General features: G+C 41.9%; 1 protein-coding gene across 1 annotated transcript in view; it reads left to right on the top strand.

Annotated features, from left to right (window-relative positions):
* The window catches only part of SDK1 (sidekick cell adhesion molecule 1), a 375,512-nt gene that overhangs the window by 211,425 nt on the left and 144,521 nt on the right, over positions 1-19,566 (top strand). Inside the window, exons 6-7 of the mRNA XM_057369831.1 lie at positions 10,513-10,624; positions 11,590-11,780. Coding sequence (XP_057225814.1) covers positions 10,513-10,624; positions 11,590-11,780 — 303 coding nt within the window. The remainder of the gene's footprint in view (positions 1-10,512; positions 10,625-11,589; positions 11,781-19,566) is intronic.

Raw genomic sequence — 19,566 nt, 5'->3', positions numbered from 1 at the left:
ATGGAGAACTTTAGACCATATGGAGTGGACCTGAGGCCCCTGATAACCTATTTCTCAAAACATTATTTTGACAAGTCATTCCATATGTTTGGTTGAGTTAGCTGCTGGAAGAAGGCTGTGGGGTATCTTCTTGTTTTTCTGATCTGTTCTCTTTACATAAAGCCTTGGAAATAGCAGACCTTTGGGAGCAAGGTAGCAATCTGGATCCTAGAACATGCTTCTCAGATATGTGTGTGTGTATAAATATATAAAAATAGAATGCAGCAAGAGCTGACCTTGAGCTTTAAATGTTTCTCAGTGAGGGCACCTTGGTTTGAATGGTGAAGTTCAATAAGGAAAAATCAAGAATGCTTGTCCAGTTCAGTGTTATCCTCTCTGTAGAAGGGCTCTGCTTTGAGCCTGTGGTGTCTGGGATTTGAAGACAGGCTGGTAAATTTGGCAGGGCTTTCAATTTCTTTTAAAGTTCAAATGATGTTTATATGTGGCAAGTTTAAATCTGTGTTCTTAGAGTGGATTTGCTGGAGAAAACTTTGACCAACACTTTGCTTATCCACCACCTGAAAAATTGGAGCCACTTGTATGGCTTGTGGACCTGGGAATGGGSCTGGGACACATTCCCCAAATATCTGGGGCACAAAAGCCTCTCCTTTCATTGTGAAGGGCAGATAAACTATGGAACACTTCCAGGTTTGTMATTTTTTCCTTCTCTGTGGGGGCAGGTTTAAAGTCTTTACCCCTTAGGAAGATCACAGGTTTTTGAGCAGGAGATATCCAAGCCTATGGTAACCTTAAAAATCCAATATATTTATAATTTCCCTGTATTTTCTGGTATCTAATAGCAAAGTCTGAATTGATACTAGGAAACTCCAACATTTTTTAAACTTGGAGCCGAACTGAAATTCAGTGTTAATTTTAGCTTTATTGGGAGTGTTTGCCAGATGACTTTAACTCTTTTAAACTAAAAGAGGACAGATTTAGATTATGTGGGAAGTTAGAAAGGAGTTCTTCCCTGTGAGGGTGGGCAGGCCCTGGCACAGGGTGCTCAGAGAAGCTGTGGCTGCCCCATCCCTGGGAGTGTCCAAGGCCAGGCTGGACAGGGCTTGGAGCAACCTGGGATGGTGGAAGGTATCCCAGAACTGGATGATTTTTAAGGTCCCTTCCATCCCAAACCATTCTGTGATCCTGAGATCAGWCTGTGTGTGCAAATTTCTGCCTCCCATGTCGTGCACCACAACATTGGGTTCGTTTCAGAAACTGCTACAAAGAAATAGATCTTGAGAGCTCATGTGTGATCCATTGTACATATCTGCTTTATGCTCTGCAGAGTGTGTGTAATCTTAAATCTTCCCTCTGAAAACAGTGCTTCCATTATTGTTGTCACAAAATAAATRGTTGGAGGCGTTTCTTAAAGAATTTCCCCCAAAGTCACTTCAAATGCTTTTCTTTGTTTGAGCCCAGTGAAGGATAGATGTGATTGTCTCTTCTTTTCTTTTTTTCTCTTTTTTTCCATTAAAAAAAAATGGTTACCACCCTTTCATTTTTAAGTAAGAGGAAAAGTTTAAACTTCTAACAAGCAGAAGAAAAAGCAGCTAGATTGTCAGTTGTGTGATTTTCTTTGTGCCAAAGTAAGGAGTTAAGAAATGCATTTATGAAAAATTAACATGAAGCCATATGCAAAGATATATTTGTAAATAGCAGGCAGCATTTTATTATTTCCTATTTCTCTCTCTTTGCTGCTGCTTGACCTCAAASCAGGATCTGCTGGTGAGAATGGCAGCAGCTCTCTGATCCATGGGACACARCCAYGTCCCCATGTCCCCATGTCCCCAGCTCAGCCTCCCTCCTCCATTTCTTCTCTCAGCTCATCTCCCCACTCCATCTGCATTTCTAGACATGATTATTAAATAACAGTTCTGGTTTATTTAGCATCCACTTACTGCTGTGTGGTTTGTTACCTTAAATTTCCCATTATTAAGACAGCAAAAGGTAAATATCCAGGTAAATATGGATATATTGTTTAGACAGTAAAAGGTAAATATGTGAAGCACCAAGGCTGCAAGACCTTATAAGTTTGGGTTTTATCCTTGGGAAAAAGTCTTGCCTTGTGCTGCAGAAACCCCTGCAGCCAYTGCCAGACCCCAAAACCTGTTTGTTCCTGCCAAATGAGTGTCTGTTTATGGGTAAAGGGATGCTTCTTGTGCAATGCACTAAAGTRCGTCGTAAAAATATACAGCCCCTTCAAAGTAATTCCCACTAATGAGTTATTTTTAAGTCTTTTTAAACAGAGGCATGTTTTGGGAGAGATTGGGAGTTGCTCAGCTTGGAGAAGACTCTGGGGAAACATCAGAGCATCTTCCAGTGCTTAAAGGGGCTCCAGGAGAGCTGGAGAGGGACTGGGGACAAGGGCTGGAGGGACAGGACACAGGGAATGGGGTCACACTGCCAGAGGGCAGGGATGGATGGGATATTGGGGAGAAATTCTTACCCCTGTGAGGGTGGGGAGCCCTGGCACAGGGTGCCCAGAGAAGCTGTGCCTGCCCTGGATCCCTGGAAGTGTCCAAGGCCAGGCTGGATTTGGTTTGGAGCAGCCTGGGACGGTGGAAGGTGGCAGAGGTTGAATGGGATGAGCTTTAAGGTGTCTCCCCACCCAAACCATTCTGGAATTCAGTGATTCCATGAGCAGCCATAGCTGGGGCCCTTTCTGCAGTGCAGCAGCTCTGCCTTTCACCTCCTGCATCCCTCTGAAGATTACTCTGAGGCCGAAAGATTCCACTGCCAGCCCATGGATGTTTTTCCCCCTTTTAACTGCTGTTGAATAAGATTACACACTCTATCCACCTCTATAGCCAGTATTAAAGCTATCTGGTGAATTGAAAAGCCACCTGAGTGTTCTTTAGCTGCAATAGCTTCAGGCTATATATTTTTTCATGTTAAAAGCTCTAATGATGTGCTGGATGATAAGTTTCCAGGCAGAGAAAAGCCCCTCACTGTGCRTGGGGGAAGGTCAGGTCAGTGACAGAGACTCAACTTCCAAATTGCTCTTTTTGCACAAGGAGTTGTGAGAAGGGAATTTCTGAGGGTTTGAGCAGAAATTTGGGCTGCTTTTGAATTTAGCTGCTGGCTCACAGGGAGCTGTGTAACTAAGCAGTGGTTTAATTTGCTTAAAACTGCACAGGACAATGCTAGAAATCTATTTCTGAAGTAGTCCTGTAATGCAAAGTGGGTCTGTAGACCACAGGAAGTAGAAAAGAGAGGAATTCACCCTCCAAATAGCAATTGCTGGGTCATCTGCACTTAATGGCCTGGAGAAAGAGAGGAAAATTGAGAAAAAAGCCACATCTCCCATCCCTGTCCCTGTCTTGAGTGCAGAACCGGTGAAAGGCTGGAGAGGCTGTGTCACCATGGCCATCTGTGTCACCAGGGACCATCCTGGCCTTGCTGCCTCTCCTGGGGCTCTTTGTTGGTTACAGAAATACATTTTCCATCTTTAAATCAACTGYTTTTCAGCCCAAGCCTCTCATTATGGCCAGGAGTAGCCCCTAAAAGCTCTCTATGAGGTTTAGAGCTCTTCAACCTGTATTTTAGACTCAGTTTTATTTAATAAAATATATAAATCTCCTCTTTACTGGARTATCTACACACGAAGGGTATAAATCGTCTTCTGGCTGGACTGAATTCTCCATGAATCTTTCCCTGGGGCTAAAACCAACAGTGTTTGCWGTCTGTGTGAAAGTCCTCATAAAGTGGGGAAAAGCTGTTTGAAATGTACCTGTTATTTGTTTAAGCATTTGGAGGCATTTCATGTGATGCTGGCTCCTATTTTTACCCTTGCTCCTCATCTTTTGTGAGTTTTTCAGTGAATCTTTCCAGGCAAGAAAAGTTTTGCTTCTTTAACTTAGTGAAATGAAGACTGGGAAGGAATAGGATTGTTTTCTGTAAATACTTTAGGATGTAAACATGCCAGAGGAAAAAGCAGCTCTTCAAGCTAAAGGGCAGCTCTGGAGCAATGGAGTTAATTGGTAATTTAAGCTGGAAATGAGGAGTGTTTGTAACAGGCTGAAGCTTTAGGAAGCTTTCCGACCAAAAAAGAATCTGGAATGGTGAAATCACGCACTTGGATGGGTTAATTTCTGTGGGTAACTTTGTTTTTTCCAGCTTAAATACATCAGAATATCTTTATGACATATTCAGACAGTCACAGGCTCAGGGGAGTGGATGGAAAGGGAGAAAGGGGAAAGTTCTTGGCCTTTATGACGTGGGCAGTTCAGGCAAAATTGATTTATTGCAGGGCATTGATTAAATCTTTTCTAATTGCTCCTTTACCATGTCCGTCCTCATTCACTGGATATTTAACTTGCTGTATATTGTTCTGAGTTTGAGTATTTTATTCACCCTTTTCTTTCTTTTTCTTGTATCTTTAAACTTTTTTAATTTTACTTGCAGTAGAAGGGCATCCTGCATTTGTTCTGATGTGGACAAAGCTTAGTCACAGTGACAGGAGCGTACTGAGTCAATAAATACACCCAACCTAGATCATTCACTTGTTTTGCTTGTGTTTTGTAAATCCTTTCCATATCTGGTGTTTTATTCATATGTCGTGATGTCTGATGTCTGGTTCAAGACAACAGCTGTGTAAGAATTCACTTGCTGTGATTAATTCAAGCAACTTGGCTGAGTTTTCCCTATAAATTTGATCCACAAAATTAAGTTTTTATGTTGCTYCTTATTTACTTTAAGTCTACAGTCKAGGTTCTCKAAAGTTAAATAAATTATATTAACATTTACATGTTTGAGGAGTGTCAAGACAACCTTGGGTCCTGAAAAGTCATAATTCTTCATACACCAACTCCTCACCATTAGTTTGTTAATTATTTTATAAACATGTAACACTGACTCAAAAAAACTCCATCTGGAGTTTTTATKTTCTTCATCAAACTAAACAAATGTGACCAAGAAGCCTCACAGGAAAGTCTCTGTTATTTTTCTTTATGTCTCAAAATCTGAGCAGAGAGCTGTGTGGTGACAGCAGCACCCTATTTCCCTTTTCACGAAAATAAATAGTCCTTGCTGGAATCAAAGTGGAAAACTGAAACAGTAACTTTGATTATCTTTGTGCCCTTTTCTTGTACCACCTGCTAATAATCACTGTAATAAACAGGGAACCAGCAGACGTGGTTTGGGATGGAGGTTTATGATGGAGAACACACTTTCTTGCCATTATTTGCATAATGCTGATCTCTGGTGCCCGCAGGTGGTTGTCAGCATTTGCTGTTCTGTTGATCGGGYTCCAATTCCTGTTGTGCATCTTTTACTCCAGAGGGGAAGGGAAATTAATCTATTATTGATCAGGATCCAATTCCTGTTGTGTATCTTGTACTGGAGAGGGAAAGGGGCATTAATCCACTCTGGGTTCATAATTCAAACCATCTGCAGGTTGTACCTGGGAACAGAGACTGTGTTTATATTTGTAAGGTCTTTTTTCWCTCTCCCTCGAGCAATCTTGAGACATCCTGTGATTGTCATTTCTCYTCTTTTCTCATATTCTGTGTCACARGCAGAGATTGCACATTGCTGATGCCATAATGTTGTAATATTTTTGCTATTTCTGTTGGACTCTTATCTCCTATCCTGTTTTTTTCTATTATAATTTGGTAAAATGAAGATTTGCATGTGTCCTGCATGGAAATTGCCAAGGCATTTCTGCACACTCTGCAAGCCTGGAAGTCTGGGGGAAATTTATGGTGAAGGTTTTCTAATAATTTTCTCCCAGGAAAACTTATAAATTATTTCAAASTTCTCTTAAAGTTATTAGCTTGAGGGTAGGGTACTGGCGATCTCTTCTGTGAAGCGTTTTTCTCCCATAGACWAATTTCTCAATATGAAGAAATAAATTAATTTTTGGGTACTGATTCCTGTGGGATCCCTTCTTCACTGCAAGCTGGACCTTGAGCAGTAATTGCAGTAATTTACAGGAAGGGAAGGGATGAGGAGCAGCCAACCTCACATTCCAGGCTCTGATTATTTGGAGAATCCTCCCCYCTCCTCCTGCTCGTGGTCACCTTGTTTGGATTAAGCTTCTTCACAGGGTTGGGACCTATAAGCAAGCCTCAAAAATAAACTTTATCRTGGTGCTCAAGTCTGAACTCAAACTATTACTTCTTTTCAGGAGATAAACGCTTTCTCTCAGGTTCTATTGAGGCTGCCTTACCTCATATCTCTGTCACAAGAATTTGAGCAGCCATTGAAGTAATGCACTTAATATTCTGCACTGCAAATACAGGCACAGATAAACTTTGCATGTCATAATGTAAAATCTGGGGAAGAACTTCATGTTTATGCATTTCTGAAGGGGAAAAAACCTATTGTATCTCCAGTCATCCGGCCTGGCTGAGATTTCAGTTCTGTTGGGAAAATTAAGTGCCAAAGTGGCTTTGATAAAAGCCTSTGATCTTTATAAACCGTAAATTACAATATTTAAAATTCCCTGTACCTTACATGTCAATATATGTACCGAGATAAAAACACCGTCTTTGCAGGGATGATAGGGCAGTGTACATAATTATTGTATTTAAATAACAGATTAAAATTCTGCAGCTCATCAGTGCTAAGGAATCAGTGTTACAGAGGCCCAGGATGGGTTTCACTGCTGGTCAGATTGAGGAGGGAGGGGGAAGCTCTGTGCTCCAGGCTCAGTGATGTGCAGCCCTACTCAGCCACAGGTGATAAAAACAAATAGACCGTGCAAAAGTTGTTCACTCTTTCTTCTTCTCTCTTCTCTCAATTTATCTCTGCTTTGTGGGGGATTGCCACATTCCTGAATTCCACAGCCTGGAGAGGAGTTTGTGTTCAGAGGGATAGAAAAACCCCAGATTATCTCTTTCTATTTTCTCCTGTTTCTTTTCTCTCTTTTTGGCTGTTTAAACCRAAAAAAAAAAAAAAAAWAACAAACTAAACCCAAAGTCTGATATGGAAAATGTTATATCAATGCCAACTCTTCTGTCCACTCATCTATTAAGGGSTAAAATCAGATGAAGAGCACATCCCTGGCTGCACTTCTGGGGTCGGYGTTTTCCCCTAATGTTGCTTTTCTTTCTTAGCTGAGAGGAGGGTTCAGAAAGCAGATGGAAAGGAAAGAAGGCTTTTTATTTCCAAAAAGGGCAGAATGTAGCTGGAATGGTGGTTCCCTGTTAGTGGATTCATCTCTTCAGAGCTCTGTTCACACATATATTTATATTGCTCCCCTCTTTCAGTGTCTTTAATAAATATTTCTTTCAGAGAAGCTGAAGTTCAATCATGAAATTAAAGGATATATTGGAAATTGGGCAGTTAAACAGTGTGAAACATCTGTAGGGGGGAGCATGGAATGGAAAAGGGGGGGAAATGGACAGAGAAGAGGGAGGGAGGGGAGGAGGAGAAGGAAGAGGTGATGAAAAACCATAAACAGCCAAGTTGTAGGAAGCTCAGGCAACAAAAAGTCTGATGAAGTAAAAAAAAAAAAGAACAGTGAAGACTGGGGAAAAAAAAACTCAATTGTTTTCGACAAAGGATTTTCAAAGAAAATGTCTGTTTACTCACAATGACATTCTGCATTGGATTTTAGTGTAGCACCAGTCAAGTAAAATCACATCTGTGTGGTGCATGAGGAGGCAGGAGAAGGATGGAGAGGCTTTATTGACAGGTGGGATGAGAAACTTGGGAAGTGGGGGTAGTTGTTCATTATCTGATTGTTGGCAATAACTCTGTGCCTTCCCCAGCCTGATGGAAGCTGATCTGCCACATCCCATCATCCACACAAAATCCCAGCRATGCCTCTCATCTCCGTTAGGATCCTGGCTACCCCGACACTCCTGCCTGTGGGTTTCTTACAAAAGGGTGAAGTTGTGAAAGGATGAGGCGGGCACAGATCCCAAATYGCAGCCCTGTTGAGATTTTTACTCTGAGGAAAATCAAAGGTCCTCCTTTGGGATTTCAATGAGCCACAAAACAAAGCTGCAAAATGCCCTCTGCAGAGGGAGCCCTGGGAGTGTCCCTGTGGGGTTTGATGTGTCAGGATTGGGGCCTCACTGAGTTATGGGAAGGGGTTTCTTTTGCTGCAAAAGGGAAATTTAAACATTTAMATTTGTAATTTAAAATTCAAATTCCTGGGAATCCCAAATTCTGACCATTTGGATGAGCCCTCTGTCTCACAGCAGGATCAGYTCACTCACAACCTTTAGCAACCACCCTGCTTTTAATAATTTGCTTCAGGGATGTACAAAATGAAAATGAACACATCCTTTGTTTGGATTTTTGTCACAGTCAATAAGAAATCTCAGTTGCAGGGGGGGGAATGTGCACTTTCCTTTCCTTTCTTATCTGCTGGGTGCACACAGGGCCCCTCGTGTGGGGTGATGGGGGTGACAACAAAGCCAAATTCTCCTCTTTGCCTGGTTWTAGTGGGGAGCTGATAAGGGGTTCTTCTCTCTTCCAGATGGAGATAAGAAATTATTACTGCCAAATTAGTCACTTGTKTGTTGATTTTGTCCATTCTCTGTTGTAAACCTTCATCTTGGGTGGCGAACACTGATGCTGAGGTTATTTCTTCTCGTCAGCAACAAGTTATTAATCTGATCAGCTCCTGTTTTCTGTTGCTTTGGGTTTTTTTCCAATTGTTACCTGGAAAATTCCTGCCATGAATACCTCTAAGACCAGCATGGGAATCTTAGAAAATAGATTTGCTACCTGATGGCGTCGTATTTCCAGGAATGTTGAGGAGGAGGCGTAAAATCCACTAACAGCTTGTGTTTTCAGATCCCGTGTGAGTTACTCAGAGATGCTGTGTCAGGGTGACAGAGCATATTTAGGGGGAAAAAAATAAACATGTGCTTATACTTTCTTAAGTACTATTCTTGAATTTATTCAGAAGTGTGGGTGGTATTCTTAAAATTTGAAAATGACTCTCCACTTTCATTTCATGTACTACACTGTCTGCTGTCGATTAGAGAAACATCAAAAAGCAAAAGATTTGTCATTGAGAAATCTGCTAACCTTGTGAACTTTCTGAGCCCCAGAAACCAACACTTTTGTCCGTCCAACAAGTGAAATCCAATGGCTTTTGGCACTCTGGGTATGATCTAAGCAAAGAATTTTCTGTGCATTTTCCGTTCTTTAGGGAATTATCTTAAATTTTAGGGTTCATRCCTTGCATTTCCCAATTTGTTGTTCTGCTTAATAGGCATGGAGCAGCCTCCTGTGCAGAAAACATTTGATGAACTGCCTTGCTTTTCCATCAGTTTCGTTTTATTTTCATTACTTTTCCCTGTAATTTGTTTATTGGTTTCTGTATCTTTGAAATTTTTATTACTCTGTTATTCAAGCTAAAAAATAGCTAATTTTTCTTTYCCAAATGAGTTGCTTGAAGCAAAGTACCTATGAATACATGGGTATTTTAATTCACTTACTAAATGCATACAGAGAAAATTTACAAGCTGCCTTTTTACCATTTTTTAAGTGTCTGCTGACTGTTGCATAAGCTAAATTATTTACAGTATGAAGCCTCACAAAAGAGTAACAGATTTGGGTTATTTACTTTCCTGATAAGAAAAGGGGATTGAAGTTGCTGTGATATGCTGCTTTGTTAATTTTATATTTGTTCCCCAGTGTGTAAAATCTTTTTAAAGAACTAACACGAGTATTGGCAGACTCTTTTGAAATGGTGTGGAAGGGGCGAGATTAAACAAAACATGAAAAGGTCTTAAAAATATAAGTCAGCAAGTGTTTGATAAAAATAAAAGTGCTCAACAATAGAAAACCTTCAGGATGATGAATTGATTTGCTGTGTCTTTGGGAATATTCCCAGGTGGAGGCTCCTGGGGGTTGTGGGGTTTGGGGKTTATGGTCGAYRGGGACACAAGGTCACGCAGACACCAATATGATGAGCATGATCCGTTTATTTCTAATACMATCTCCTTTTTATTTACTTTCATAAGCCAGCTTCTCTATATGATTAGCAATGCCTTTCTATATGATTAGTAATTATTCATTGGTTAATTTAGCAGTCTGTCTATTACATTTCAGSATATGATTGGTWTATTTGCAAAAGCGTGTTTTTGTATGCCTTGMAGTTTTAAATCAACGTTCTCAGCATTTTGCACTTTCCTCAATCATCCTATTGTTCTTCAATTGTTCTTGCTTYTTACTATGTTTCTTCTTCATGGTCAGYKYGAGGTACATGYTACACTGCTGTACTCACRTCCTCCTCTTTCCCATCCTCTTCTATCTCACTCTGCTCTATCTTGTAGTCTGGGTTGCTCAGTAACAGCAATTCATGMCCTYGTTCCCACAAAAACCTGTCTAACAGAGATTCACCTGACTGAGATCCTTCTACWTGGGGGTGTTGGGGCAGCRCAGGGAWCRGCCCCGCTRGAGATCCCCCTTKGACGGGGAGATGCCAACCCGTGGTGAGGCTCCAGGGTGATTTTTGCAGTGGTGCCATCCTCAGTGTCACAGTGTTGGTGTCTCTGTCCCCTGCAGGTGCCACCAGCCCCTCGGACACCGCGGCTCCGGCCATCGTCATCCGCCCGCGCAACACCAGCGTGGTGTTGGGGAGCAGCGAGGCCACCCTGGAGTGCGTGGCCAACGCCAGGTATGGAAACACAGCTCTCCCTGGGGCTCTCTGGCCTTTCCAGAGGAGAACACAAAATGGTATTTTCATTSTTTTTATTATTATTAATGTGGATATTGAAGCAGGACGCTTGGTCTTCAGAGCAGCCTTACCAATGATCTTGTTTGTCCAATGCTACGAATTAAACTGTTGATTTTTTTGTTGATTTTTCTGGACAAATGAGGATACAGCAGGGATGCTTCCCCACCTGGTCCTCACATGGAAAGGAAAAAATGCTGTTCAACCAGCAGACATGATCTTAAGGGAAAAATTATGGTAATATTAATAATATTTCAGCCTATCAATAGCAGAGGTGATACTGTTGAACAGCTGATGCTTCCCAGTAAATAAATTTAGTGAGGATTTCCTATGAGGTCATTTTTTTTCAGGCACTCTCATTTTGCAGTGGTTATTGCTCCACTGTTCATAATGCACCGAAATTCAGAATTCACAGCATTCCTCCTGTGTTTCCATCTAGCTGGCCTTGAATAGCTTTGAATTTCCGTGGAAGTGAATAGTTGAAGTCCTTGGGTGATAAGACCAACTGATTTACTTTCCCCTCTGCGGGCAGAGATGTTCTTGATATGATTAATATTGTTTTGGTAATTGAGTTGTAATGAAAGCACTTCCCATGCAGCTGATTCCCATAGCAGTATTTACTCCTTTTGCTTGGAGAAATCAAATTATTAGCACTTAAGTTCTATTGCTGTATCAATTAGCTGTACTTGCAAAAGCCACTTGAGTAGGCTGTAGTCTTGATGTGTAGAAGATATATATGCATTTACTTTCCAACAGTGTGTTTTGGGGATAGATGAACACTTAAAGTTTTRTAATCTGTAATATTACATTCCTCATGTGTATAAAATATATATATATATATGCACACATAGATTATTCTGTAATATATATGTTTTACGATTCCATTCTTGTGTTGTATTTTTTGGCAGACCTCTAGAGAGGCTGAGTGTAACCTGGAAGAGAAATGGGATCAAGATAACCAGTGGCATCAGCAGCTTTGGGAGACGCCTCACCATCACCAACCCGACCTCTGCTGATGTGGGGATGTACTTCTGTGAAGCCAAGCTCAGAGAGAGCACAGAGGAACCAGCAAGAGCAAAAGCTTTCCTTTCTATACTGGGTAATTCTCAAGGCAATGTGTTTTTKAGTCAAAAAGGCTCTGGGATGAGGTATAATAGGAAATAAAATTGATATCTTAATATTTCATTGACCTTACATTTGAACCTTTCTTCAGAGAACAGAACAAAGGAGGTGAAGGAGGGTTATCTTCCAAATTAATTCAGCCGTTCTTCCCCACTAATATAAATTCATCAAATAGATTTTTTTAAACACTGATGTGATTCTGAATCCCCCGTGAAAGTATACATTTAATGGGAATTTTGAGAAATACAGTAGTAAAATCCTTAATGGGCAGCTTCCCTATCTTGGCTTTTAGGTGCATTAAATCCTGATTAACTCCTGGCTTGCTTACATCCAGTTTTCATCTGTCAAGTGCCTGTATTTTTGAAAGAAGGCTTTTAGGAGCACTCCTGTGCCTCGTGTGCTGTGAGTGCCAATGGGGGCCAACGACGTTGTGCAGGCACAGAGCATCGCTGAGGCAACAGGACAGGGAAAGAAATGCCATTAAAACAGCTCTGTTTGCTGGGACTGCAGCTCCCAGGGAAACTTTGGAATTCATGCTTTGGAAGGGGCATTGCTGCCTTTTCCCTGGMTGTTTCCACCACCACCTCTCTGAGCGTTGCTGGAGGAGGAGGCTGGAATTTGGAAATGGGGGTTCCTGGTGTGTCATGGTCTGATGAAATCCTGCACATGGTGTGGAGGRATTTAGGACTTTTAGACTAAAGGAGGTGTTTCAGACCAGGGACACTGAGATGTTTTTAGCCAGAGCTCATTGTGTAAAGTCCATCTTTTACCTGTGGGAGTGTCCAGGGTAGGTTTGGCTCTGGCAATGCCACAGTCTCGGTGTTGCTCGGGATTCAGGCCATGCACTCCTGGAGCTTTGCAGRGGGAATGCAGCCCACGGTGCTCTACGCTCTTGGAGCCTTCTGAAAATACAATTTTAAAGACTGCTGTATGATCTGTATTCTGCTACAGCAATTTGTAGTAGTTGCAGTTGAGTGGGGAAGCAGCTCTGCCCCATGCAAAGCCCCATTCCAGATTCATTTGTAGCACCGTCTCTGTTACATTTATGACCAGCTGGACAAAGTTTGGTTCCTGTCATTTTCCTTGCCCTCTGTTTCTTRGAGTTATTACCTTCCCTATAAGGAGCAGAGGTGGATTTCATTATTTATAGGTTTTGTTTAAACTCTTCCTTATTCATTTTATTGGAACTGGCTTACCTTTGTTGCTGTGATGTCAGATCCCACCTAATGCAATTCTAAAAGCAGCCTCTTGGTTAATGTAAAAATTCTTAAATACAGTTACAGTAAAACTGAAAAATAATCACTGGGGAATSATATTAAACCAGCAGTGCTTTAGTAGCTTACCTACTCTTTTATTTTTAAATGTTTTATTTATTTCTTATCCAGTTTTAGGAGGCTGTCAGGGAATGAAGTTATGAAAAGGTCTGTAGATAAGAACAAGCAGATGAAAGAAAGCAGAAACAAATTGGTTACCAATTACTTTTATTTCCTTCTGATGGAACACGACACTTCAGATGCAGGTGTTTACTCAATGTGTCAGCAAAGCCTGATAGATTTCTTTATTTATGAGTTTCTTGAGCTGCAGGATGGATCTCTAATTCTAAACAGGGAGCCAAATCAAAGGATTAGTAGTTAATGCATAACTTATATTCMGCTTTAGAATTCTTGGATGGATCTGGCTGTCATTTAATTAGTCAAGGGACAGGTTCTAGAGGCAAGTGCAGACAAGATTCAAACCTCAGGATTTCTGCAGTGTATCTCTGCTAGTCCATGGGGGCAGTACTTAGAGAGAATCAGGAATGCTTGTCCATTTGCATGCATAAAATATTGGTGGTGTGTATGTGGAGATTGGGAGCTGATAATGAGCTGTTCTTCTTGGGAGAATAACAGCATGGGCTTAATGAGGGGTCTGGAMTAACAGGAAAAGGAAATTGTCTTAAAAGAAGAGGTTTGTTTGCAAAATGGGAAAAATCAAATGCAGCCCCTCAATAGTGTGGCTATGAGAGCTGCTGTGGATCAATAGAGAAAAAATATTTTGCTGATCACATGTAGAACAGGGATAGCAGTAAAAAAATGCATCAAAGATGTCACAAACACTGAGTTAATCAAAGCCTTTTTCCAAATATATCAGTCCTTGACTTTCGCAGCAAAGAGAAGTGGCACAGTTTGAGTGTGGCTCACACGGTGACAAGAGCTCTGTTAGAAGGCAGTGAAACTCAGCACAAAGGCTTCTGCTCAACAAATTATTATTTGTGACCCACAGTATTGCCTCAGAAGTTTTCCTGGGTGTTTCTGAGAGTACATCTTGGTCTGTGAATTAAAATCATGCTAAAATTCAAAAACCCTGGATCTCCAATGTATTAAAGTAGTACYGCATAAACAAGAAGAAAATCCTTTYGGYTGTGTGCTGCTGCAATTTTCTTCTGAATGTGGCAAAGAACTCCCTGACATCTTCATATTGTTCCAGAAAAGATAAACTGAGGTGGTTCCAAGCCTTGGTTTTTATTAGCTGCAGTTGTTATAAATTTTTAAAGGGTATCATGTTCCTYGCTTGGCAGAGTAACAGTTTGGGAAAGATTTGTTGCAGATTAGATAAAAGCACATTTGTTTTATCACTAACAGTTTGAAGATTAAGTAATTTAAGGAGTCTTCCCATGAACAAACCAATTTGAAAGCTGAGATAATCTTAAATTCTTTTGCTCCACTTCTGCGAGTTTTGTTAGTGACAAATGGCAATAGTCATTTCTKAAGTGACTGTTCTGTGGGAAATTATGAATTTTAGGAGCTTAAGAAAATGGGGATCAAAACTCTTCCACTGTATGAAATCCAAACTGCTCTTTAAATTTAATGCAGTCAGAAAGTAAAACCTGAACAAAAYGAGGAGAAAAACAATTAGAAAGAAGGGCCTGGCATGATGAGGGGCTGTACAGAGCTGAGGGGTGAAGCCTTRTTGGTCTGTCCAAAGGAATACAAAGGAATTAAACAGAGTCAGAGCAGAGGGCTTCTCTTCTTTTGGAGCACTTTTGTGCCCAGAGAACTACATTAAAWGACATCTTAATCTCATCTTGGGAGAATTCAGCTCGGTGGGACCACAGGATTTGGGAAAACATCCAAAAAATTCCAGTTTTGGCATGAAGAGCCCACCTGGCTGGGCTCTAACATGGGCTGTGGAGCTGTTTGTCCCTCCCTGTTGTCCAGGAGTGTCCAGATGCTGAAGGCTCTTCTTTGTCCATTGCTGCTGCTCAGGAATTCGCACTGAGTGTGTCTGGAGCTGCCAGAACAGAAGTTATTTCCCTCTGTAGCTACGAGCACCTCAGTGCCTTGTGCTCAGACCTCCGGAACCAGCAGCTCTCGTGGCTCCAGCTCAGACATCTGAAACACTGCAGATGCTGTCTTTGAAAGCAGTGGAAAGAATTTATTGTGTGTGGCCCTTAAGAGAAGATCCTGACAACTGTGTTCATCAAGTGTGTAAGAAAATAATAAGTTTTYGTGAAAACTATAATATGAAATGTCTTCGGGCTCGCCTAATCACAGTTGGGGCTCAAAGGAAAGAAATCTTGTCAGCTCTTGATTTGTCAAGCCTCAGAGGTTCTGAGATGGACACAGACTCTCTGCCTTGGGCCCAAATGCACACAGGACAATCCCACAGGGATAGAGGGACTTGTGGGAATCCCAGCTCTGTCTCCAACATTCCTGAGAAGCTCCTGCTCCTTTCAGCCCTGTGTGGACGTGTTCCCTGGGCTGCAGCTCGCAGCAGGGGTGTCAGCAATGAACTACAGGGATCTTTTCATCTCTCTCTGTCCTAACCTGATCTTCATGYGAAGAAAATTCCTGCTCTGAGGAACCTGCTGTACCTGCACCCAAAATGGRGCTCCTCTCCCAGCACAACCAGCCTGATCTTCCATCCAGAGTAACGCACTTTGTACCTACGAGGGGCTGTCAAACTTCCAGTTCCTCTTCCTTTAGAAGATATTCACCAAATAAATTAGTTTATGGTAATGCTGGAGGAAGGCTTCCATGTTGAGGGCTCAATTTTCCTCTTAAATATGCAGCCCTGAATTTCTGAGAGACGCAGGAATTTCAGCTTCGGAGGAGCCCCTGGGGCTTTCTCTGTTCTTTCTGACTTTCATGTGTGTATCTAGGATTAGGTCACACATCTCCAATGCAGCTTGAAGGGTATGTAATGGATGCTGACTTCTATCTTTTGAATGTTAAAATCAGTGACCATGTAASTCCGTGCGGGGGAAGTTAGAACTGGATCAAATTTTGCAGGCTCCCAAGGGCTTTTCTGAGAGACATCTTTCCAGTGATGTCTGGAGTGCAGAAAAACCCCCAAAACCCTCAACAACTGTTAGGAGAGTGCATTTATATTCAAATACTCTTTTCCCCCCTTGCCTGTACTTGACATTTCAGTGAAGATCAGTSCAGCACCAATACAATATCTGCACAATGCAGTATCTGTTTCTTTCAGCCTAATGTGAGCCGTGACCCCTCTCATTGCCACAGTGCCAGCGGGGTGAACTCGGACTAATGGGTCCTTTCCTATTCTAACTATTGTGATTCTGTAATTCCTGAAAAATTTARCTGTTTGACCTGATACTGACAGATTGCTGTCATTCCTGAAAATTGTYGTGTGTGGGGACTCGTGTCTGGCATGTTTCATACTTTGGAAGACACTAATTTCGCCACACGTATTAAATTTCAACACATGATTATTGCCTACAACAATAAATGTTAAATTCATGCTGTGTGGTTCAAACCAAGCCTTATAAATATGCAGTGGAGTCCTGCACACAGACAGCCAGAATGCCCCTCAGAATGCCATCTGACCCCTATAAATATCGCTGCATTTTTATGGCCTCTCTCTGATATTCACCAGGTGCTGCATAACCCAAATTCAGATACTCTGAATTTTTCTCCCCTGCAGATCATGCTGGGCATTCAGGCCCTCARGCACAAACCCTGATGTGCAGATGACACATCTGACACCCCTGAAAAGTGAGGAGCTGAGGCTGCAGTGGTCCAGCACCTGTAACTGGAGCTGTTTCCTCCCCAGCCTGGGCTCTGTTGAATACACAGGACCTTTAGAGTGTCTGTGCTGCTGGGATGGCACAGGGATGTGGAAAAGCTGCAAAGCTGCATGGAAAAAATGCAACCTCCTTTACTTGGAGGGTGACAGAGCACTGAAGAGGCTGYCCTGAGWGGCTGTGYARTGTCATTCTCTGGAGGTGGTAAAAGCATCCCTGCAGCCTGCCCTGGATGGACCAGCTTTAGCAGGGGGACTGTCTGGATGATCTCCAGGGGTCACTTCTGCCCCAACCATTCTGTGGTCCTGTGTGAAATCACTGTTTCTTTTGCTTCCAAACCCCTTAGGGTATCCCTACACCGATATTCCTGGGATTCCCTCATTCCTTACATCACCAGGGCAGATTTTGCAGATACATTAAACTTGCCACAGCACTATTGTCCTTCTGGTATCCTGGATCTTGCAGAAATCCTTCATGAATTAGCCCTGTCATCCCACCCAGGCTTGGCTCTGTCTCTCATCAGTACACGCCCTAAATTGCTGAGTTGCTTTTGGAAGATTTCTCTCTCTTATCTTTGAAGAATAGAATCTGATTTGTCTGTGGGCAGCTGTTGTCTGTGTCAGGTGCAGCATTTGGCAGTGCTTCCAGCTGCAGGARTGGCTGTGAGAACTGAGATCAGCAGCCTTTAGTCTGAGAGAAAAGGTGAAGCTGAACTCCAGGACTGGAAATCAAATCTGTTGGCACCAAAAATCCTCTGGGATCTGCCTGTGGCCTTTAGATTGCATCTTTCTGCTGCACCTGCTCTTTTKCTGTCTTGTCTGCTCCTGTTTCTCCCTTCTTCCTTCAAAAAGAGCTGATGTGAGTCTTCCTTTTATAACATCACATCCCGTTTGCTAAGTGACAGTTGTCAGTGGCTTCGAGCTCTTTGTCACGTAATTCATTGCTTGATACCTGCTCACCTAAGCACCTCTTCATGCCAGAAATTTCTTTGAGGGTGACATAACAGCCAGTGTGGGGTTCAAAGGACGAAACAGGTTAGGATTTTGGGAGGGACTTTGGGAAAAACCACTGTGTAAATATGCCAAGTGAGTGCAGAAACCGTGCAGCAGCACATAAACAGAGGTCATGGAACCAACAGCATCTTTGAGGTCACATTAAGTGCTTTGCAGCCGGACTGCAGGCCCAGGGTGAAGATAAATCTGCAAATTTATCACTGCTGTGTGAGCGTGTTGCTGATCCAGGAGAAAGTTTGAGAGCTGGGGGCTGGAGGTTGCCAAGTTTAAAGATTGGCCCGTTAAGGTCAGAATCCTTTATAAAAGGAAAGGCACAGTCAGGACCTCCCTAAGCAGAAGAAGATAAACTTGAACCTCACTGACTGAGAGATGTTCACAGACAAAGCCCAGACCCAGAAGAGAATGTCTGGATTTGTGGATACGTGTCTGGCTGCTCTCTTGGCCCAGCGATGCCTTGTCCTAAACCAACAATCCCATCAAGTTACCATAGAATGGAAGATTTCAAATTTTATTTTGAGAGAGGGGCATGTGGACACTGACCAGTATGGCCACAGCCAGACACACAGATAAGGAGAGGAGGCTGGAAGTTTGGAAATTAAGAAGTTACAATCCTGAAAAACGAAGTGCAAGGAAAGCATCAGAGGATGGCCTGAGAGGAAGRAGTGTGCTCAGAGTAAAAACATGGACTGAGATGAATTGCAGAGGACTCAGCAACTTAGCTGATCAAACATGTCAAAGTGTGTGCCATCAGTGAATTTCAATTAAACCTTCAGCTTTTCAATTTGTTGTTGAGATTAACGCATGAGATCATATGCAATAAATCACAGCTTATTATGCATGTTTATTAATAGCTTTATATTTAGGCAGCGAGGATCAATAATGTTAACACATGGATATTATTAGAATATAATAAATCAGGTAGCTTGTTTTTATTGGTTTTGCTGGGTAAACAAGTATTGCAGGCTGTTTGCAGCCTCCCCTCCTCCCCTGCACGGCGTGCTGAAGGCTGATATTGATTGAGTTTATTTGGAATGAATACAGAATTGTAATATCCATTGGTGCTCAAAAGAGACCCCAGGTCTGTACACCCAAGCAGGTGTTTTATTGGAGTGAGAGGGAAGATGGGATGGGAAAGGGGAGTTTCTGTTCTAACCTGGTGTCTCCTGATGATCCCTGTGCAATGACAGCCAYGCTTGCTATCCTGCAAGATTTTGCAAGATAAATTTATATGATGGTGATTTTATTTACTAAAATGCTGATTCCCTATCAATAATATAACCACAAGGCCCTTTTTCAGTCATTTTTGATAAAGAGATTTGAGAGCAGGTCAACTCAGATGACCTTGAGTCTTGTAGCTTCCTACATATTTTTAAACATACTCAATTTCCTTAAAATAGAAACACAAATATCTTAGTTTCACGAGCTACTTACATCACCTTTTCTGCATTTTCTAAAAGTTACCAGTGAGTTTGTTTATGCTGCAAGAGAACTGCATTTATAATCAAGTAAAATCCTTCTAAAAACAGTTCTCAGATGATAATTGCATTGAGCAGACTATGACAGTCTTTAGTTGCCATGATAATAACTGCAACCTTAGTGCCTCTGGGACTTTGACATGATGCTCTTCAATTTTATGCTGCATAGAAGAAGGAGTTCCATGCCAGCACACTCCGCAGTTCCTGCAGCCTGGTCTTTGTTTAATTAAACATCTAATATCTTTTCTT

This window comes from Malurus melanocephalus, unplaced genomic scaffold (genome assembly GCF_030028575.1).
Source record: "Malurus melanocephalus ecotype Western Australia unplaced genomic scaffold, MMel_1.1 scaffold_115, whole genome shotgun sequence".
Classification (NCBI taxonomy): domain Eukaryota; kingdom Metazoa; phylum Chordata; class Aves; order Passeriformes; family Maluridae; genus Malurus; species Malurus melanocephalus.
Note: the sequence above shows the minus strand (reverse complement) of the source record. Positions and strands in the feature narration are given on the sequence as shown.